Source organism: Nyctibius grandis, chromosome 12 (genome assembly GCF_013368605.1).
Source record: "Nyctibius grandis isolate bNycGra1 chromosome 12, bNycGra1.pri, whole genome shotgun sequence".
Classification (NCBI taxonomy): domain Eukaryota; kingdom Metazoa; phylum Chordata; class Aves; order Nyctibiiformes; family Nyctibiidae; genus Nyctibius; species Nyctibius grandis.
Window position 1 is genome coordinate 13,493,716 of NC_090669.1, and position 23,048 is coordinate 13,516,763.

Consider the following 23,048-nt stretch of genomic DNA (forward strand, 5'->3'; position numbering starts at 1 on the left):
TTACTGTTGTGCAATAGTAAAGGTGTAAATGTGTTCACCGTACGTCCTAGCTTCCTTTCTGTTTTTTCAAACCTTTACCAGACTTTCTCCCTGTCCTTAGAGGTCTTCTGATAGCTTTAGATCCGTAAAGCCCAGTGCTGTGAGAATCCTGTGTGAGATGGTTTCCTGAAGTGGGGGGGAAGGAAGGGGGAAACGATTGATGAATATGCAAAGGTGTATTTCTTGGGTACACAACGATTATCATAACTGTTTACTGCAAAGGATACATCTGAGAGGCACAGATGGAAGTAAGAAGACTTCTAAGTTTGAAAGCATAACCGTTGGCCTGTTTGTGTGATGGCTGATGTTTGAATGTCTTATGACAGCCTAACAGTGCTTAAGTAGGAGCATAACAAATGCTAAATGTAGACTGCCCACGTATAGCATCTTGATGTAATGTCTGTAACTTGACTGTTCAGTAATTATATCCAAGACCTGATTAGAAGGGTGGCATGTTTATCTCTGTACTCTTTTCTCCTTCCAACTTCCTCAGTCAACTGTGTGCCTTTTTCTAGAGCAGGTGTTTTTGATCCTGATGGATTCTTGCCTAGAGTAAAGTTATGATAGCCACAGCAACTGGATTTATTTTGTGAAGTTAAAAGATTTGAGCACAGGGCAGGGAAATATAGTGGGGCAGAGTAATTATGAAGCTCAGTAGCTGTTTTGAAAGTCTGGGCTCTGCAGTGATTGATTAGCTGATCCGTGTATTTCAGAATTCACCTATCTTGTATGTAATACCCATGGAGACCCACTGTTCCCTCTGGACGGCTGTAGTAGAATAGGGAATACTTTGGAAGTGGTACTAGGAATAGTCTAGAAGATAGAAACAAATGGAGTTGTTCCTTTTCAGGGGGAAGTTCTGAGGATAATGTAATTCTTTTCTTTTTTTTAACTTTCTTTTTTTTTTTTTTTAAATTTGGACAGAATTGGATGTTCAGAGTACTTCATACATCATTCCTGGATGATGCTCCATTTTCAGTTTCTTCTATTCTTGCCAAAGTTCATGTTTGGAGTAAAACTTCTCATGATGGCTGTCTGTCCTAGCTGACTTTTCCCACCTCCCCCCACCTTGCATTTCAACAAAAAATATCCAGTCTCTCTTAAAACACTGGGAGGGAGAAACACAAAACTAAAATACCAGATCTTTTGTCCAGTACTCATTCTGTAAGGAGTCTGTAAGTAGGAGCTGAGTCAGTGTGAGTTAAGAGCAGGTAGCACAACTTCACAAGTGTGGTAGGTTGTAAGTTTATCCTGTGTTTACTCTTCCTACTCCTGTGCTGGAAACCTAAGCTGCTTATTGCTTGTATCTTGTTTGCAGCTTATTTCTGTTGTGAGGTGTTAAACCAGCTTATATGTCTGAGGAACACCTAAGGCTTCCCTGCTGGACTCCGCTGTAACCACCCCCTTTTGAACTCAAGAGTTACATATGTGTCACATGTATTCTGGTTTGACTTGGTATATACATATTTCAAATTCAGGAATGCCGTGCAATGTCTGAAAACTGTTGTGTCAGCTGTTCTTAGTAAAAGCCAAAGAACAGAAATTATTTTTTTAAACGAAAATATTCTGAACCAAAAAAAAAAATCCTGTTAAATGAAAGCATCTACTAAGTAATGTAGGCATTTATACATGCAGCTGTGTTAAAAATAAACAGGCAAGATCTGCTGATAGCTGGGCTTTGGTCTTCCATTTAACACTAATGTACTCATCTGTTTACTGGTAGACTAGCAAAGCAAAAAGTTGGCATCTGTTGAGTTTCAGCTGTACCTTTTCATTTCAGATCATACTCGCTGTAACGTTTGGATTCTGGATGGAGACTTATACCATAAAGGGCTATTGAAGTTTGCAGTTTCTGCAGAATCCCTGCAAGACACCATTGTAGTCTTTGTTGCAGATATGTCTAGACCTTGGACTGTTATGGAGTCTTTACAGAAATGGGCCAGTGTCTTGCAAGAACATATTGATAAGATGAAAATTCCTCCGGAAGAGATGAGAGACATGGAACAGAAGTGTAAGTCTTTGTGCATCCATACATTCTTGCCTCTTTTTTTTTTTTTTTTTACTAGCTCTTGTAGATTTCTTTTGTGATGGTAAATTTCTTCGGATTAGTGTTTGGAGAATGGGTTAAATAAGAATTACTTCGAAGTTGTGATTACAACTCTAATTCAAATAGACTTTATTAGGCTTTAAAACAACCCTTCCAGTTTTGCTGTGCTAACAAAATATCAGGTGACTTAATGGCCTAAATCCCTTGCAATAATGAGAGTTTGATAATTTGATTTTTTTAGAAGGCCGATTTAAAAAAAAATAACTTCATATAGAATCACATTGTTAAAAATAATAAAATTCAGTAACGAAGTGAGCTGTCTGCTTTCCTGTGATGTCTAAGCCAGGTCCCATTCCCATGCTGTGTTTGTCTTCCAGTAGGTCTCTTTGCCCTTGTTTTTCATGAAGCTTAGACTGTGATCCTGGTACATCTAATTGCCTCTCACTACAGCCATTCCTATCCTGTGACTTTAGGAATGTTGTATAAATTAATGTCCTTTCCTGGCATATCTGTGGCAGTAAAGAACCTGGCGCTGGCAAGCAGTCATCGCTGCAGTATTGTTTCCTGCAGCTGCTTTTATTTCCTAAAATAGTTTTGAATGTTTCTTGAGCGTTTTTTCTCTTTTCATATTGAATTACTCCAAAATAATTTCCTTTAGTGGAAAAGGCCTTAGCAACATGGGTTTCTTTTCAGCTGAAGTATAGATTCAGACTGATCCTTGCTGGCTGCTGCTTTTGTTCTGGGCTGGTGGCTAGCTCTGCTGGAGTGTTTAAACCTTGCAAACACTGTCTGGTAACTTCCTTAGATTCACTTTAGGGAGCAGTGTAATCTGTTTGGCCTGTGAGTGTTCAGATGTATTTATATAGCTGATATCCTTTCTGAATGTTAAATATCACTTTCCTAAAAGGCTTGTGCCTACAGCATACTAGCTAGAGTTTAAACTTAATGATTGAAACCACCTGGGTTTGCTCAGCAGGTTATATTAAAAAAAAAAAAAGTAAATCTGGCAATTTTTAAGGGAAGAAGCTTTTTTTTTTAATGTGAGAGATTTTTTTGGGAATGGGAGATGGAAAGGCAGTTCTAGTCTCAAAATACAGCAGCTAACCCGATTTTCACTTTTTCTGAGACACACCAAATATTATGGCAGTACAAATAAATGTGGAGTTTGTGCACTTAAATTTTACTATTGAAAAGAGAAGTGTTTTCAGCCTTCACTGAGAGTGTACTGTGTGGAGGAGCCAGGTACAGCTATGGCAAAGCTTTAGCACTGTGTTTGGGGAACTTAGAAGACATTCCAATAGTATTGTCTTAGAGTTTTCTAAATTAAAGTATCATAGAAATTCCTAGTTTCTCTTGCACTTTAATAGAGTCGAGGGAAAAGGAAAATTTGAGAGCTGCCTAATTCACACACTTGCGGGACTCTGCTGCCGTCCTATGGCTGAGCGGTGAGCTTCAGTCCAATATCAGCATGCAGGTACAGCAGCAGCCTTAATGTGTCCACTGCCAAACTTTTGTCTTGTTCCTTTTCTCAGTCACTGTGTAGGACACTTGTGTCATCTCAGGTACTTATCTTCTGAGTTCTTGCAGACTGTCCCCAAGGCCAGATCTGTGCTCAAAACTCTGGCCACCATAGCTTGTAATTTTCTTAACAGCAAATTGTGCTAAAAGGCTGTTATAACTGTGGCTATGTTAGTGTAACTGCTTAGACAATATAGAGCACACATGCCTCAAGAATGCCTTGTGACTACAGTCCATCAATAAAGCTACACCAGCAAAGTTTTCCTTGCTAAAATCCTGCTGCACATGCTTCCTGAGACAAGCTGCATCTTAGAAAATGGAGAATCACTGTGTTGCAATAGCCTGGATATGAAAAAACTGGGATAATAAAGCACATATGCAAAGCAGGCAGTCAAAACATAGAAACAGGGTGCAGAGTGAAGGGATGTGCTAAATTCATTCCAGTAAAGCCCCACTGCAGCATAACACCACATGGATGGATGTATGGTGTATGTTTCTTGACTTCAGCTTGCAGAACCACATTCCCTTACGCTTGCTTCTAGATACAAGCTGCGGCACGTGGGCCAAGCTGAATGTCCACAGCGCTTTCCCTAGCTATTACACTCAGTAATGGTAACCAGTAGTTCTTGTTGACCCTGGAGATGTTTTCTACTATTATCCCATTAGCATCCATTTAAAGTGCTGCTAGGTTGTTTTCTCTCCATTACTAAGGTCTTATTACCAGTTTTCAGAAGTCCTTTTGTTAGGTCACCATTCTCAATGGAATTGAACTTTGGGCTGTTTGTCTTTGCTTTCAAGGTTTTCAGGGCCTTTCTCCACCCAGCCTTTTGCCTTGTGTTTGCTATTTGAGATACTAACTCTTGGCTTTACTGGGTGGATGACGCTAGGCCCCATCTGGTATGTTAGAAGCTTGCCTTTTGTGTTGAAGAGCTGCCAGAATGTGAGGCAGGACACACATACGGAAGCAACAGGCTGCCTTGAAAGAAATTGAATTATTCAGAGTATACCAAGAACGTTGTTTGTCTGCACTCGCCCCTGTCACTGAACTGCTCTGGAAATTCCTTGCTGAAAGCTTGGCTAGTGTGAGTTCAGATAAATAATGTCAGTTCAAGTGTTCTAATTTATTTTGGGCTCAATTATGATAAATCATTGTTTAAATAACACACATTTGAATAATTATTTCAGGGAGGGTCTAAATTTTCCTTCCCTGTTTATGACAGCAAAGCAGAAAAGACAGACTACTGTCAAGAATCAAGAAATGCAGAAAGGAAGTATACTGGTAAAATGGCTGTTACATTAATGTCCTCTGGAGCATTTGAAGCTAAAGACTTGAAACACAATAACATATTTTCTGAAAATTAAGTAGTGTCCCACTCAAGCTGAATTAGTTTCAGGTTCTCTGCCGCCTTTTTTTTTTTTCATCTGACATACAGCTGAAAGAATTCTTATGCTAAAAGATAAAAGAAACTTAGTTTGCCCAGACATCATTTGTCTAGGAATTCTTTTCACAGGACTGAAATTTATGATCAGTAAAAATAGTGCACAAAAAAGCTAAAGGCTGCATGAATTGATTGTGAAACTTAATAATGGAGTGATTGTCTCAGATTTTCTGCGTTTTGCTTGTTCTGCTGTTCAGTGCTTTTGTGATCTGTCTAGTTAAGTAAGTTGTAGCGTTTGTCTGCCATTTCCATATTGCAGTTAAAAGGTACTCCCAAGACTGAGGATTTTATTGTTACTAGAACAATCAAACCTAAGAATAATTGTGGATTGCTTTCTCGATGGTACTTCGAGTCAGTTGCTCCTGTGACATGAATGATACATCTATTCTTGTTATAGATAGCTCTTTGTAGCTTGTGTGAATAAGCAGTAAAATGAGAACAAAACAGTTAACTGGAAACTTGCATTCATTTGCTGTGTTAAATGCAAAAGTCTAAATAAAAGGCTTTTACCTAGACAAGCCACAAGTTTGATAGATAAATCAGCACACTGTAGTGGAGGTGTGATTTTTATGGCATCTCATCACCTGGTGATAATTTTTCAAATGTAATAGGCCATTCCTAGTACTCAACCTTACTGACAGGTAGCAGAATATTACTTATTTGTCAGATGAACAGTTGTTTTTCTGGCTTCCTGTTTTATGTGCATCATCTTATCTGTATTTCCTGTTCAAAAAAATTTAAACAAAAGTCATTTTCCTCTACTTATTAATAAAGAAAAGAGTTATTTCCCATACCATATAGAACGTGATTCCTTAATATTAATTATGTGGAGGATAAAATATTCATAGCTCACTAGAAAAAAGGAAAAAGAAAAGATTTATACAAGCTTTTTGGATGCATGATGAACTTTATGTCCATTAAAAGTTTGAGGGTGGAGATCAATTGAGAAATAGCTGTGGAAGGTAAGGAAAAAGTATTAAATTGCTGTGTGACAAAGAAACACTTTCACTGAAGTGAGCTGTTTCATTAGCTGCTTAGAATGCAGTTGGTTCATAAGAGGTAGTCTGACAGCACTTGTGGTACAGGTTTACTGGGATTTAACAGGACTAAATTTTGAATGGGAATGGGGATTGAATGAGGGTCTTTAAAAAGTGTTAAGAGCCTATCACTAACAGGCACTTTAATTCAGAAACAAGTGTATCTGCGTTCAAGATACAGTAGTTATAGGTTCTTAATATAGGTTTTACCTTCTTTTAACCCTAGTCATCAGGTGGCCATGTTAACTAAAGCTTAGTGTTTTCTGTAGTGTTTCTCAGTCTCTAGTTAGGGATTAATGCCAGACTATAAACATTATTAACAATCCACAACAACAGTTCATCTCCAGAGTGAAGTGGTTTTTTTCCCCTCCGTGCATGGGTTAACCAGAGTGAGATACAGCCTTCTTGATTGCTGGTCTGTGATACTGGTGTTTGGTACTGCTTGCTCTTGGGGAGAGGGAAGAGTTGGGAACCTCGGCTCCAGGATTATGGTCTTTGTTCCCATTCAGTAGAAATTCACGAGGACGTGCCATCAGATTTCTGAAGTTTCTATGTTGCATTTGCTATTTATATTAGTAAAATTCTTGGGGTATCTTGAGTTCTTATTTGTATCATGTTGTCAGAGTTTTACTGTTTTCAAGAGAGGCTTTTCTTTCCCAAATTTGAGGGACTTTATACTAATGGATATCTCAGTAAAGAAGAGATTTTTCTGCTTTGATACGAACAAAACCTAGGAAGCTAATATTGTCTGATTATAATGTTGTAGTAAATTGAGAGCAGTATTGTCAAATATTCTTTTACATTTGATTGTCAGGCTTATCCGAATGATTGTAGTGGATGTAAGTGGTGTTCATTTAACTGCTGTCATACACTTGTCTTCAATAGGTTTTTTCCTATCCTGAGCTAGGAAGAGTCTGAATAATGGAATAAGTACTTTTTAAAAACCCTTTTCTAGTTAAATGCTCTGGAATTAATTTGCTTTCTGTGAGATAGTAAACATATTTAATGTGCAGAATGTATAGTGGAATTTTGATTTCCAGTTGCTGAACATGAAACAGTACTAGAGAAAAGCATCTCTGAAAGCGTAGTTGTTTCCTCTCCACCAGAAGGCACTGCCTCCCCAAGTTTAAAAGCAACTGCATTTAAATTTCTTTGAAATTTCCTTGGACCTTGGGATATATTGAATTGGTGATTGGAAGTCTTCTGGTCTATATTTAATGTGTTTTTTAAGCTTTTCTCTGGACTAGAGCTCTCTTGTTTTCCACAAGAATCACACAATTTAGTATTTCAAATAAAAATTGTAGATTGTGCAGCTTTGAACAGAAGTGTTTTTCTGATTTGTTCTTCCTTCCACATGCCCATTCTATTGCAGGAAAGGTTCCTATGTTGAAAAGGTACAGTGGCTTCATTTTGCAAGGTTTGTATTATAAACTTTACTGAGGTTTTGCTGCTTCCTAAACCTCAGAAGTATCGGATGGCCTGCAGTACAGTTGCGGTTCCTTCCCTGTCACATGGATGGACGTACTGAACAGCACTCTCTGTGACTGTGCTGGAGACTGGGAGCTTTTTTCAAAGAGTTTTCCTTACTGTACATACAGTCAGCCTGCTCCCATGGTTTCTAAAATAAAGACGCCTTCATGGAAGCAAATCATGGAGCTTTGCTTGCCTCTTTCCTGGAGGCTCCTCATGGATGAGGGAGGAGGGAAGCTTCAGGTGGGATTGTCATGTGAGGGAGAGCCGTGGGCTTTCGGGAGGTGCTGTGCCTGGGAACGTGCACATCCAGTAGGCAGATTTATGTGGTCTGTGGCTTTCATCCTGAAAAAAGACAAAAAAGCTGTAAATTGCAGCCCAGTTTTGGTAAAGCATGCATGGGGTTGCAGTGCGCTTCCAAAATTGTGTTAATACTATTTCTTAGGCACTTCAGTATTTGATAGTATTAAGTATTGTTGGAACACTCATCGTTGCCATAAAATTAAAACAGTGAAAACATAGAAAACATCTAGTTTCCTCAGGACTCCATTGTAGTTTTCCAGAATATAATTGACTCTCTTCAGATAACATTTAGAAGTCCTTGAGTGTTTATGCAGTGTATTTTTTATATTTCTAGCATTGGACTCCTGCAACAGAAATGTAGAGTAACAGAAACTTAAATTGAGTAATAGTTTATAAGAAAGAGTGGCTGTTTCAGCATGGTGTTTTCTGTGTCCATTTACATCTTCACCATGCTTTCTTCCAAAAGTATGTACAAATTGCACTGAGTATAGGCTATGTTGCATAACTACATTTACGTTTTCTGTTGTCAGCTCCCCTACAGCGAAATGCATTGAGTTGAAGAATGTGCATTTGTGCATACTATAGCTCTTGCAGCTAGTTTTGATTAGTTGTAATGGCTCCAAGTTGCACTTGATTTAGCTTGCTGTAAATACTGGTGGAGAACTGTTGTGTTTGAAGGGGCAACAAGGCTTAAGGTCACATTCTGTTCTCGTGTAGTGCCTCATTATAAAAGGAAAAAAAAGTTGAGATTTCTGGTTAGTCATAGATTAATTATGGTTTAAAAAGAAGAACTAATTCCTTTGTTGTATCTGAAGAAGATCTCTCTCTCAATAGTTATAAAGGAGTTTCAAGAGTATGTAGAACCTGAAGAAGGCTACCAAGGATCACCGCAGAGAAGAGGCCCTTCTTCTGGCCAAGAGGATGAACATGTTTCTTTGCCACTTGGCGAAAATGTGCTGACTCACAACCTTGGTATTCCTGTGCTGGTAGTTTGTACAAAAGTGAGTTTCTGGTTCTGTTTGCTACTATGGAAGAGTTTAGTTACTTTTCTTTTAGAAGACATGCTTTATACAGACATGCAAAATGAATTCGGGTTTAATAGTAAAAGGGTTTATTTTAAAAGTAAGCTTCTGCCATCAGTGTCAGTTTTTAATTTTGCAGAAGGGTAATCATCTTGTCAATTATATGTTAATTACTTTATCTTTTGATTTATTGTTAACATTTTAAAACCAAAGGCTCAAAGTAACTGTGATGTGTGTGTAATATTAAGAAAGATGTTTTAAGATATGCTGGGATTAAACGACTGCGCTTTTCTGATTTAGTTTTTCTCCCTTTCTTCCAGTGCGATGCCGTGAGTGTACTAGAGAAGGAGCATGATTACAGAGAAGAACACTTTGACTTCATTCAGTCGCACATTCGTAGATTCTGCTTACAGTGTATCCTTTCCTGTGCTGAAGAGATTTGCTGTAATCTGGAAGCAAGAAAATATGTTTTAATGTTGAATTGCGCATAAACTTAATCTGAGAAATTGCACTTCAAGATTACTTGGTATTTAGTTATTTACTATGTAGCATTTGTTGTTTTGAAAATGTTGAGAGATGTATAAAACTTTTTGTAGTTTTTAAATTGTGTATGAGATTTGGAGCTTTTGTTCCTTTACAAAGGATTTGTCTTGCATTTTGTGAGGTTGTTTTTCCTGGTTTTCCCCTCAGAACTTACAATTTCCATGTAAACCTGAGATCTCAGCTAGCTGTCTCAAGTTTTTGTCTTTTTCAAAGTTAAGTGCCTGGGAGGGTAGGTAACTTTTGTGTATGTCAAAGAAAAGTATCATGAGTCTTCTCCTGTTATACCCCCTTCCTCTCCCTGAATACTAAATGTCTGTAGCTTTTGCCTTGAACTGCCTCTCAAAATTAGGTCTGGTAGATATATGTCCATTAGCTCCTGATTTGAAATTCTTACTATAATTTAAAAACTATATCTTACATAATTTTCCTTAAATAAATAATCAGATGGGGCTGCCTTGATTTATACATCAGTTAAGGAGGAAAAGAACCTTGATCTGTTGTATAAGTACATTGTACATAAAACATACGGTTTTCAGTTTACCACACCTGCCTTAGTGGTAGAAAAGGATGCGGTTTTTATGTAAGTCAATTGTATAAGCAGCATGGTTTCAGATTGTTTTCTGTTAAGCACTACACTTCATATAACATAGATATAAAAATAATTTGAATAGTTTGTGTCGTTCAAAAGCTTAGTATGCGAATCCTCTGAAATCCTGGATTAAAAAAATTGACTTAGTGCATATTACTTGGGTTACTTGACTCAGAGTATGCCATTCCAGCTTTTTAGTGTTTTTGGAATTTAGCTGAGAATCAGGACTGACCTATAATAAAATTGCCTTATTCTGGTAGAGGTCAGTAAATAAATGGTCTCTGTAGAGTGCTTTTTGTGACTGAAAAGGCATAGCTTTCCTTCTTTTTATAGACCTGCTGGTTGGGACAATGAAAAGAAAATTGCCATTTTACATGAAAACTTCACAACAGTGAAACCAGAAGATGCATATGAGGACTTCATTGTAAAACCTCCTGTAAGAAAGGTAAAAAGGGGTAAACTCTTCCCTGTCCCTGACAAATAAGTGCCATTTGCTTGAATGGCTACTAGTAACTATTAATATTGAAGAACTCCAAGTCTAAATGTATTTTTTTTGTATCCAAATGTGTGAAACATCAGGCTTTCTTTTTCAAGTTTTTCCAAGCAAACACAGAAATCATTCACCTTAGTGAATGAAAGGCAGTCCAAAAAGAACCACTTCACATGAACTTTTTTGCGTGTGTGAGGCAAAAACACTTTTTGAAAATGAAGAATACTGTTGTAGGACTTCAACAATTTACATACATACACACATGGCATTGTGGCTACTGTGTAAAGGCAAATCTTGTAAAACAAGACAGTATATCACTATTGCATTAACATATTAATGACAGATTTCTTCATGTAAGGCAAGAGCAGTAAATAATCCATATAAATCTGTATATTGCTAATTTTGTGAGTATAGGCACACAGGAATAGGATATGTATAAAATGGATAATATGGAAAATTTTAAATGAAGTTGTATTCTAGCCTGTATCAGAAAGCTTCTTTTACAACTTTCCTACACGCTTAATGTTTCTATCTCAAGCCCTAGTATTTGGAAAAGAGAAGAGCTGTTTGAAGCTTTCATGTAAGGGAAAGGTTTAATCCCTTTGTTTGTAACTCACGACACCTGTAGGAAATAATCATTGCCTAATAGCAGCGTTATGACTGGTAAGAGCTAGCGTAATGCTTTTGGGGGCTGAGGGACTGAGTGTGGGGTCTTATACAGTAAGGTAATCTCAGGTCTTTGAAGAGATGCTGATGCGATTAATACCTAAACTTAAAAAGATGAATGTGGCTACTTACCAAGTACTGGTCTTTCTAGGAGAATACCCACAGGCTGGCATCAATGCTAGTCTACTCCATGCACTTACAATACTTTTTTTAATGACAACTTCTTTAATTTTACTACTCTTTTAAATGTAAAAGAAGGGTTTGTTTTTTTTTAAAAAAAAGAATGGTATTAAAATTTGCCTCTTTTTCTTCCCTTTTGATCACCAAAACATAAAAAGTTACAGTAATTTCAGTTTTTGCTTCTAATAACAAAATGTTTTGTTCAACAGTTAGTCCATGATAAAGAGCTGGCAGCAGAAGATGAACAAGTATTTCTTATGAAGCAGCAGGTAAGAATGGAAGAATGAAAATAAGTCCTTACTAAATGAGATTTCGCTTTAAGCTCTCCATTGTTACTGTCTTCAGTTTTTCATTCCTCATTTAAATCACTAGATAGCCACTTTTCAGCTTTGCAAATTCAGATGTAATTGTGAAATAAGACTTTTCTTTATTTTAACAAATACAAATAGAAAATATGGCCACTTACCTTGGCAAGTTGAAAGGAAAATATGCTGAGAACAGAAATAATTTATATTTCAAAGGAGAAGAACAAGAAGATAATTTGAAATTTCAGAACATAGATGTACTGATCTGTAAAATATAAATACTTTTAAAACATAACATCTTGGCATTGCAGTTTTCTTATAGCCAGAGGCTTGAGAGACTTTAAGGTGTCAAATTTGGCTATGCTGTATCTTGTTATTTCCTTTACTGCTCTATTGTTTAAACAACCTAATAATACTTTCCTGTATAGTTGATTAGAAATACCATAGAGGTTACAGACATGGGTGTCTGGTTCTGGCTTACGGTTCTGGAACAGCTGTGTAAGACAAAGGACTGAAGCTTACTTACTAATTTTAACTCTGTCCTCTAGTGGTAAAGTCTGGAAGTATATAAATATCAAAGAGGAAGCCTGTAAATATCAGAATAAAAAATCAAACAAATTAATGGTTAGTCAGCTTCACTGTATTTTATTCCTTTATATTTTCTGAAATGTATTTAGTATTCTTAATATGTTGTTTTTGCAGTCATTCCTTGCCAAACAGCCAGCAACGCCTACAAGAGCATCAGTAAGTAGATCCAAGAGAAGAGTAGGAGGTGTTTTGTTTCCTTGTAGGGAAGAGGGAATGATTTTAACCTGTAGAGGTTCATAAGGTAAATGTAAAATACATAATCTCCCCAAACTGCAGAGAGTAAATAAAAAGTGGCAATATTTTAAAATATTGCTTATAAATTACTTAATTCTAATTCACTGTGGAAGCATAGAAATATCTGATTATTATTGAACTAAAAATTTCCTACAGTGATTCATCCTTTATTTTATTGGAGGCACATGCCCAAAATAACTGTTGGTGTTTTGTTTGTTTTTTCTTTTTTTCCCCAGAGTGCATATACTACACTGCTAATATAAAGGTTTAAAAGTAATTTGTATGTAATGTTACATTTGCTTTATGTAACTAATCCAAATGTTACATCTGCTTTATATAACTAATCCATTTAAGTTCTCTGATTTGTGTGATTTGGACTTTTCTTAAGGAATCTCCTGCAAGAGGCCCAGCAGGATCCCCAAGAACTCAAGGCAGAGCTGGTCCTGCCAGTGTACCCAGTGCCTCACCAATAACATCAGTTAAGAAACCAGATCCAAATATTAAAAGTATGAATAAGCGTTTTACTGTTTTTATCATGTGCTATTTCCCTTCTAAAAAAAAATCCTCGTTTGTAGAAATATTTTGGAATTTATTCACTAATGGTGTAGTTAGTTTAACAGCAAGAATGAATTTATGACAGAGCTTTGGGTTTTCTTTTTTCCTTTTTTTTTCTTTTTTTTTTATCATTCATATGACTTGAAGTAGAGTTCTGTTATTGCCAAGCAGTCAGACAGAGTTCAAATACATTATTTCCTTAAGTTGCCTAAATACATTTATTATGCATCAGTTGGATTATTAGAGTGGGGACTGCTTTAAACTACGTGCAGTTTTATACTTCATATCACTTATTCTGGAAGCCACAATGAAACCCGTTCTTCTACTAAACCCCCTCTAGAATGTGATTTTCTATAGTACATGGAGTAACTTGGAAATTACACCCTTCCCCTCCCTCAGCCCTAAGTTGGAGCTATACGTTGATGAGTGGTATCTTTCTTCTCTGTGCATTAAAAAAGTTGGTAGGGCCACTATTGTTTTTAATTCTGCACTGTGGCGCCATACCTCACTTACAGTGGATAAAATGCTCGTGCAGTTCTGGATCATGTCTCATTGCTGTATGTCCAAGTTCTGATTTATGAAAAGTAGTGTGGCAGGAGAGGCTGCACTAAAATGTCTATGCAGTTTGCTAATGGACTTACAAATCTTTGAATTGCACGTTTATACTTAATACTTTGTTTCTTGGCTTCTACATTTAGAAAAAAACAAAAGCATACAAATACATTAAAATTTTGTGAACCCACCCCATTCCAGAAGAGCAGTAATATGCTTTCAGTCCTCTCTGACTTTGCCAAAGAGTGCAAAGGACTAGTGTCTTTAAATTGAGCAAGGAGAGACTCTCATATTTGAGGTTTATTTTTTACATAAATACTTAACTCTCTTACCAATCAAGGAAATAAGTTCTATTATTTATCAGCAATAACTATCCTATGATACATGTATATATATTTGTTTTTTATTTAGATAATGCTGCAAGTGAAGGTGTCTTGGCTAGTTTCTTTAACAGTCTCTTGAGCAAAAAGACTGGCTCTCCTGGGAGTCCTGGTGCTGGAGGAGTGCAAAGTACAGCCAAGAAGTCAGGTATTGGACTTGTTATTGCAGGCTGTTTTGCATATTTATAATATTTTATTTGGTCCACATTGGTCTAACTGCATATATCTTTTAAACTGGTCAGTAAAGGGACAGACCTTGACAGATGATAGTGCCAAAATGTGCAGTCTTTAAAAAAGAATTAAACTACTGCAACTTTACAACTCCAGGGCTTCTATTAAGCCTGTTACAATTTGATTCTTCGAGTGACGTTATGCTGCTGGGATATAAATAACGTTTGAGCCTTGACCATATTCAGAAAGTGCTAATTTCTTTTTTTACTTTAGAATTCCTTCCTTTTTTGACATGTAACTGTTGCTTGAAGGAAATGCAGTTTATTGGGTTTGGACTGTAGTTTCCAGTCAAGCTACTGAAATCTTGCCAGAATTCAAGTTTAAATGAATTACTTATTGTGACAGCTTGAAGTTATTCTCTTATTAATTGTTTAGTATTTTATTGTGATCCAACACAACTGATAACACCGATCAAGTGGATTCGTTCTGTGTATGTGCCTATGACTGCATTGTATGAGATATTTACTGATAAGTAATTGCACTAGTTTAGGTAAAAATAAAAGAAACCCGTCAGAATACTTGGTACCTGTACAAAACTCAGTGTTGTAAAGCGTGTGGTTGTTCCACTCAATATTAGAAATTTACTACTTTGATTATTTAACTGTTTCTTTTTGATATTGCGTTCCCATCACACTTACACTCAGGAGCTTTCCTTCCAGAATTATTTCACTACTAAATTATTGATAGATGTGCTACTTCTGATCCCAGACTTGTGAAATCATGTAAAATTTAATGGTGATGCCAAACCCATGGCTTCTGATGCATGGAAGAGAGTGTAAGGCCCAGACATTCTGAACTGGAAATGAAAATTGTTTGATGCCAGCCACAGTGATGATATTGCCAGTAAGAGAACTAGAGCAGTTGTTGGAGGAATTGTTTCGGTTCAAATACCTGCAACAACTGTTCCTGGAGAGGGGAAGTAAGGGTTTGGTTTTTTTTTAATTGGGAAGTGTTTTATAACATTCCATGCTCTGAAAGCTCAAAAATGGCTAGAATTTGACTTAAGGCAAGTCAGTATTTTGTTGGGGTTTTTTTGTTGTTTTAGCATGATGAATTCTGTAATTTATCTTCATTAAATGTATTTATTATAAAGATAAAAATAAAATAATTACTTATCTAAATTATAAAAATATTTAATTAATTCTTTCTTAATTCAGAATGCCCTCTTCAGTTAAACACTGAAAGGTGTCCCCTGCTTCATCAAGTGCAGCCTCGTGCTATTACTGACCACAATGTCAAATTAACTGTTTTTATAGAAATAGGACTAGAGATAATTTTTAGGGGTTATTTCATCCATGCTCTTTATCTAAGGTAGAATCAGTCAGGTCGTTTCTGGCTAGTGATTAAAAAGCAAACTCTGAAATAAAAGATGTGATGTCATCTCTCCAGGAAGCCTGTTCCATTACTTAATTTCTTAGTTATTTTTTCTCATGCACAGTCAGTATTTCTTAATCCCAGTACTATTTGTCTTGTTCGAGTGGAGACAGAGATCAGTGTAGCCCCTTTGTCCTTGCAGCAGTCTTTAGCATATTTGAAAGCTGTTGCCCTTTTGCCTGTGACTTTTGTCTGGACTACAAAAACACACTTCTGTCAGCCTTTCCTCACAGGACGTGTTTTTATGGTGCTGATAATTCTCACTGTTCTCCTTTGGACTGTCTGCTCAGATGACCTGTTTCTTTTGGTGCTCAGAAATGAATGCAGTACATCAGACAAGGCTTTGTCTCCCCTAAGTAGGGGTTACTTAACCTATGTTATGTATTGTGCTTCTGTTTAGACGTCTCAGCGTGATGCTAGGTTTTTTTCATCTGTATGATATTGATCAGGATTTGTTATTAAAATACAGCCAGTTTAATACAATTTCTGCCTCCTAGTAGGAGGTTTTCTAGTCTGTATCAAATTACCTTAGTATTTCAAAAGGTCGTATGTTTGCTTAATCATTGTTTTCTATTCTGTTATTATGCACCACTTTGATAATTTATGTAAATAACTTTTTACTTCCAGTTCTGTCTTTCAAAACCCTTTGTAGTCCTTTCAAGCATGCTTGCCTACATATCTGATATCTTCAACAGTTGGACAGGGTAGATTGCTGAATAAAAATATTGACTAGTACTAGGGGTAACTAATGGGTAATTTTATGAATTACAATCATTCATTTCTCTGAAATATCAAGACTGTTTTTTTTTTTCTAGTTTATTTATATGAAGGTTATGTGAGATGTGATATCGACCACTTCTCCCTTCTCCACAGGACCGGTTATCATATCATAGAAAGAAATTTGGTTGGCTTGACACAACTTGTTGGTAACAGATCTTTGTTGATTGTTGTGCTGGTAGGCTGTTCGTAAGCCTAAAACACAATTGCAATTTCTGGAAAATATACTAGAGTAAAAACTAACTAGTTTGTAATGGGCTTTACTCTTTCCTCTTCCGGTCTTCTAGAACATCATGTGCCTTTCAGGAGTTTTCAAAGATAACAAATGGCTATGTGTACCTTCCCCCATACACACCCCATGTCAGCATTTACTTCTAATTTAAATAGATTTTTCTCTCCTGAAACATCTAGAGACATCAGTCATATATCCTTTCTTACCTTTCTTGTTTTGGTAGACTAAAGTAGACAAGTTCTCTTCTAGTCTTCTGTTAGAGGCTGAGCTCTGTTTTCCCTGCTAGTTTCTTCTTCTTTAGTTCCCATCATTGGCTTATCTTTTCTTGAACATGAGTGATTAGAATTGTATGCAGCACTGCAGATAAATCTCATTGTAGTGCCTGGTACAGCAGTTCTTTTTCTTTGGTGGACGTACTTCTCCTGAGTGATCTCAAGATCGCAGTTGGCTTTTCTTGGCTGCATCAAGTTGGCAGCTCACGCTCATTCCCTGACTTTTGGAACAGAACAATCAGCTTTCACTCAGAAGAGAATATGCCTGTTCCTTGTCAGCTGATGTGCCCACATCTTATATTCAACCAGTATAAGATTAAACTTTCCTGAGAAGGTAAGGGTTCCTGACATTGGTATCTGAAAAGCTCTTGTTGAGTTTATAAGGTCGCTGGTGCTGGTGATAACAGAAAAGATTATTGCTCTTTTGTGGAAGAGTTGAGGAGAGTATCTTGGAGAAAGTCTTATTTATGGCAGCATCCTCTCTGCAAGTAAATGTGCTGAAATTATCTTTGTAGGCATTTTAAATGTCTAATCTAAACTGTTTAAAGAGCCCTAAGTTTTCAGAAGGTTGACACTAAAAATATTTAGCTTTAAAGAGACCATCTGTTTCCCCACAGCTGTGAGTATCCTGTGGTTGAAATGTTGAGATTCTGTCACAGGATGAGGGAGACATTGTGGATCTCAACCTACTGGTCAGCCTAATGATTGATTGGTTTCTGCTGTGTTAACTCTTACTTGAGAGAACTCTTATCTGGGCAGATGCTGCAATGTCATGTCCATTTTTCATGCTGTGTAATTCCTCACCCATCTTATTTGCCTTTATGTTTCTGGACTTTCTTCCATGTATAGACCATGATATTTCAAAGAACTTCAATTGGTGTTTTCTGTGGTGGATTATTTTTCCTTGAATGGACTTCTAGACTTAAAAAGTTATTTCATTTATATTCACAAGAAGATTCTTGCAAATTCTAAGATTTGCCTCCACTCTTCTATTCCTGTGCAATAGATAAAGAACTAGGGTTCCGTGCTTTCACTCTGATCTAGAAAGGAGAACGCATCTAATTGTATAGAACACATCTAATTGACCAAGGCTGTGACTGTCCTTGAAAATATTTTTGTAGGGAAACTGAAAGCAAGTATCAATTTAGTTTATAACGGAGGGGAAATTTTTATTTTCTTAAAAACAGCTCCTTGTATTTCTTCTCCTTTGAAAGGTGCTCACCTATGATGGTGGTAAAGGGGAGCACGTAAACCTACGTATCGTTGAACAGCTTGGCAATGTTTTTCCTGTCCAGTATGAGATAGTTGCAGAAGACAGCTGCTTGGTATTATTTTGGAGGCTTAAGGATCCAGTTCATCTAGGCTTAAAAAAAACCACAGTTTTTGTTCAGACCTCCTTTTGTTTGAGCAAGACTTTTGTGTGTTTTTTATTGGTTTAGGGTTTAGGTTTTTTTAACTTCAAGGTACCATTAGTCTACATGTAAAGTGTTTTGTATTGTAAGTTATATTACAGTTAATTTACTAATTTTTACATTTTCTTTAAATACTTACGCTTTAAATAGATGCTATAAGAGTACTGTGGCTTATGACTAGTGCTTAAATCTAAAACCTTGATAGTGATTAAAGGTAACCTTTTAACTTGGTTATGTCTTTGTACTTTGGAAAAAAACACTTAAATCTCTAACAGTCAAATCTAGCCTTCTTAATGCTTTCAGCATGTACCCTGGAAAAAATCCACCTAATATTTCACACACATTTGAGCTGGAAAACAGATGCTTGTTAAACTCTTTGGCTATGTAAGGAAGCTGTACATGGTTATATTATCTACTTTTTGTCTAAAAATACAGCTTTTTAATCTTAAATGCTTGTATGCTCTAAGCATTAGAATATATTGTTCCAATTTTAGCAATTAATTTGTCTGTGGATTTATAATTTTCAGAATGAGAGAATGAAACTGATGGTTCAGTTAGAGAATTCTTAAAAAGTTTTGAGTCTTATATAAAAATGTAAGATATGCTTTTCCATGAAATACTTCGGTGTGTCTGTTTCCAATTGAAGAAGTCCTTTGAAATGACTGCTCTGAGATATTACATGAATATGCAATTTATGTCCCCCTTTTTAAGGGAAACATTGTCTGCAGACATAAGAGTTCTTCCTGTTATTTGTTTAATATTAAAACGCAGCAAGTGTAAGTATGACCAAGCAAATGTGATTTTTGTAGCAGGTGTCCTACGTACCTTGGAAAACTTGTTAAAATCTGGGTTTAAGTAAAGTCCTTGCTATCAATACTAATAATAGAATTGTGTACAGTTGATTTTTATAGAAAATTGAAATGTGGTTGTTTTTAAAATGTTAGTTGCTGTAAAATTCATCACAAATATTTTTATGCTTTATGCTGCTGTATAATTAGCATTTAATATCTTTAAAGTGAATCAAACCTTAGTATTTATCAGTCTTTACATAGACATTGCCTTGCATTGTGTCAGCCCCTGCGTTCTTGGGTAGGGGGTGAAATAATGAGAAACGAAATAATATATTGTCATATAAAAGTGATTTTATGAATACTTGTACTCATCGGTTAGAAAATTTCATTGAAATCAGATTGCTTTAACTTTGTCCTTTTTCTTTTTAGGACAAAAACCAGTTTTGGCAAACGTTCAAGAGGAATTGGATAGGATGACTCGCAAGCCAGACTCTATGGTAACAACAAACTCTCCTCCAACAGAGAACGAAGCTTGATAGCGTATAAAAATGCATATGTAAATGACCAAATAACTATGTATATTGATCTGATAAGACCAGGAATTTTCTGCTATGGCAGATGCTATCAGTTTTCTTGGGGCAGGGGAAATGAGCTTACTACATCATTGCCTTGTCCCAGTACAAAGTGCACATTCAGGAAGTTTGCATATAAAATCCCTCTGTATAAGATAACCATTTAGAGTTTATATAGGGCAATTCTTTTGGTTTGGGAGGTAAGCAGGTGCAGCTGCATTTCCTGTTGTGAAGAACACAGAGAAGCAAAACGGAGAATTCTTATTAAAATACTACTACTGACTGCACACAAGGCAAGAAAGGAATGAAATCCTGTTTCAGAGTTACTGGAATTGGCTACTTGTATGTTTGCAAATGCATTATATTCTTGGAAGGGTGGTGGTGGTGATGGTGTAACAGCATTAATTAAGTGAAAGAAGCCTAGGCAGGGAATGGAGCCCTAACAGGGGAAACATTTGGGACAGTGAGAAACCAGAATGTTGGATTGATGGGAGAGGAGCAATGTTGTTAAATCCTGTGTTTCACATAGGGTAAATAATCACTGTTTTAAAAAGACTACTTTACATTGGAGAATTCCAGGCCAAACACTAAGCGTCATGGGAATTTATTCTTGTTATAAATCTTGTTTTAGTTTTTAAAAAAGTCTAAGAGTGTGGATGCCCTTTCTGGTGTAGCTGACAAAGGGAGAAACTATGACTTGTTTAGATCCAAGTGCCTGGCACAGTGTGTGATGTGTCTTTAGAAGGTGCTTGAACTTATTGTGCACTGTAGTACAAACAGTCACTGTTTGGTTTTATTTTAAGATCAGTAGTTTGGCGATTTGTATTTAATTTTAAATCCTGTTTTCTGGTAGCTTCTGCCTTTTTTTATGCCAAGAGGCTAGCCTATGAAGAATGGTGGGTGACGTATCATTTTCCCACAATGAAATGTGCTACAGAACACTATTCAGTATTTTTTTTTTCTTACTTTTTGTAACTAAATATTAGCTACCGAGCTAAAATTGATTCCTGCCTTACACCTATGGAAGTTTTTAAAAAAAACTTTCAAGGCCCTAGTTCCAACCACGTCTGCTGCAGGTGCAGCCAACTCCAATTCTGAAGGTAACCTAAAAAGTATGAATGTGTACATGATGAACATACTCAATAACTTGTCTTGTATTTTCTTTAATGTAGCATTTCATTTGGAAAGATGGGTTGTGGTTGTCCCCGTTGCTCTAACGGAGTTTTGTCCATGGTCACATAAAACCATCATTCTGTAAAAACAAACAAAACTGCTACGGTTACTGAAATGGCACTTTGATTTTATATATGGTATGCTTGTTTTACATGTACACACTACCATAAATGAAAAATACCAAGCATATTCTGTGCTCTTAACGCTGAAGGGAAAAACCACAATTTGAATTATACAGAGTTTACTTTTTATTGATATGAACTTGTTGTACTAAATCTGATGTCTGGATATAACTTCCCTAATATATATTGTTACTTAAATATACAGAATTAGATTGCCCACTAACACAGTACTGGATGTTAACTTCAAATCCTATGTTACATCAAGAGGCTGTTCTTGTAAGCCTGTGTAAACATTATCTAGAAAGCTAAGAGTATTTACTTGCCTCTTTGACAAACATTAACATGAGTATGTTATTTGTGCCAGTTTTTTTGTTGAAAATGCTATTTTTTTTTACTTTTTTTTTAATAAACGATATGACCTGAAGTTATACAGTTTTCTAGATAACAGCTAGACTAAGGCTGTGGATGGCTGCCTGGTGATGTGGATGTACTTCCTGGTGTGATGGGTGCCAGCTGCAAGTTACCACACCAGAAGAAGTAATTATACACTGTTCTCCTGACACTGAGAATTGAGATTGGAGACTAAAACATCAAAAACTTGACAGGAAAATTGAAAAAGTGTGTGATTATAACGGGATATAGTTTGAAAACCTCAGTCTGAAACGGCATTTTTTTTTGTCATCTTAACCTGATAAGCACTTTCTCTAGCAACATGGCTAAAACTTAAAATCGAAGTACTTTCCAGTTCTATAAAAATGTTAAATATACTAAAATTGATCAAAACTGATAATGTATGATAACTTACCAGCTTTGCAGAAAGATGCTTCTGACAAAACAGAAATAGATTACCAGTTTCTAATTGCAAGTGAATGCTCCTAGTTTATTGACAGAAAGTTGTAAGTAATGTAGCATCCTGTGGTTGCCAAAGTCTGTCAACTTTGGTGAGCTGCACAGTTGTTATTCTGGTGTCTTCAAGCATTGGAACCAAAGGCCAAATTGCAAACAGCCTTTACATTTTCAAGTGAAACTTTTTTCTTTGCAGATACACTTGTATGGTAGACTGTTTAAACTATTACATGACTATATTTATATGGGTTATAGTGACTGCATCTACTGTTCATATTTAAACTAAGAAAACAAAAGATGAAAGCATTCAACTTGAAGCAAATAGAAAAGTTTAAAGATTGGCCCTCCATAAAAATGCTGTGGTTATGCTGCTTGATTTTAAGTTTGCACTTTTTTTTATTGGCATTTAAAAAAACTGTTTAAACTGAACAGAATTTCGTATTTTATTTAATTTAACTACGTTGAAAGTGACTGCTCTGTACATCATGAACTTAACAATATACATGCTGTAAATGAAAGTTCACTGTCCTGTATACTAAGTTTATTGGTTTTTTTTCCAACTTGCAATTAGGACTGCAAATGTATGAAACAAACCTTAGTCCAGTTGTATGGCTTTAACCAGGTGCAGTATGCAGTCATGTGGAATCTTGCTTTCTAGTGCTGGCAAAATGAGGACGTCTTTAATTACTGGCTTCAATAAACACGAATCCAGACTGCTTTATGCTGTGCTTTGTTCTTGTTTTTAAGATCCCCCTTCTAGAGCTGTTTCTGCAGGAGCAGAATATTAGTGAGTCCTGTGAACAGGAGAAAGAAAATGGCTTGTGCAGTTGTGTACCTTAATGACAACTTCCTTCTTGGGAGTTCTTGTACCAGCCTTTGCTAACGCAACTGCTCTCCCAGAGTTTAGAGCGTGCACCTTGTGTAAGTAAAGCAAAGTTGGTATAGCTACGTTTGCAGAGAGGTGTACTCTTGATGGCTTATACATAAACAGTTACGTCAGCAGAACTGGTTTCGATGCAAAGTAATATATTTCATGAGAATAGAGAAACAGTTGTATATTTTCCCAGGTTAAGATGTATACCTTCTAATATATTTTGTGGAATACTGTATCCAAGCAGAGCACTGGTCCTAAATTTGCAGGATTAAAATCCAGGTTATAAGAAGTTTAAGGAGTAAATTGCTTGGGTGGTGCAAATGCCTCTGCCAATAGCAAAGCTAAGTTTTCTCCCTTTGGTGAGTGTAACAAGTTCTTCCTAGTAAGCATAGAAGAGTAGACTGATTTAATTAGG

At 36.3% G+C, this 23,048-nt stretch overlaps 1 protein-coding gene across 1 annotated transcript in view; it reads left to right on the forward strand.

The window, feature by feature from the left end:
* The window catches only part of DYNC1LI2 (dynein cytoplasmic 1 light intermediate chain 2), a 28,632-nt gene extending 6,152 nt beyond the window's left edge, over window positions 1-22,480 (forward strand). Inside the window, exons 4-13 of the mRNA XM_068411420.1 lie at window positions 1,820-2,050; window positions 8,688-8,854; window positions 9,196-9,289; window positions 9,863-9,998; window positions 10,341-10,452; window positions 11,553-11,612; window positions 12,351-12,392; window positions 12,859-12,976; window positions 13,989-14,105; window positions 19,476-22,480. Coding sequence (XP_068267521.1) covers window positions 1,820-2,050; window positions 8,688-8,854; window positions 9,196-9,289; window positions 9,863-9,998; window positions 10,341-10,452; window positions 11,553-11,612; window positions 12,351-12,392; window positions 12,859-12,976; window positions 13,989-14,105; window positions 19,476-19,582 — 1,184 coding nt within the window. The 3' untranslated portion in view covers window positions 19,583-22,480. The remainder of the gene's footprint in view (window positions 1-1,819; window positions 2,051-8,687; window positions 8,855-9,195; window positions 9,290-9,862; window positions 9,999-10,340; window positions 10,453-11,552; window positions 11,613-12,350; window positions 12,393-12,858; window positions 12,977-13,988; window positions 14,106-19,475) is intronic.
* Window positions 22,481-23,048: the final 568 nt, after the last annotated feature.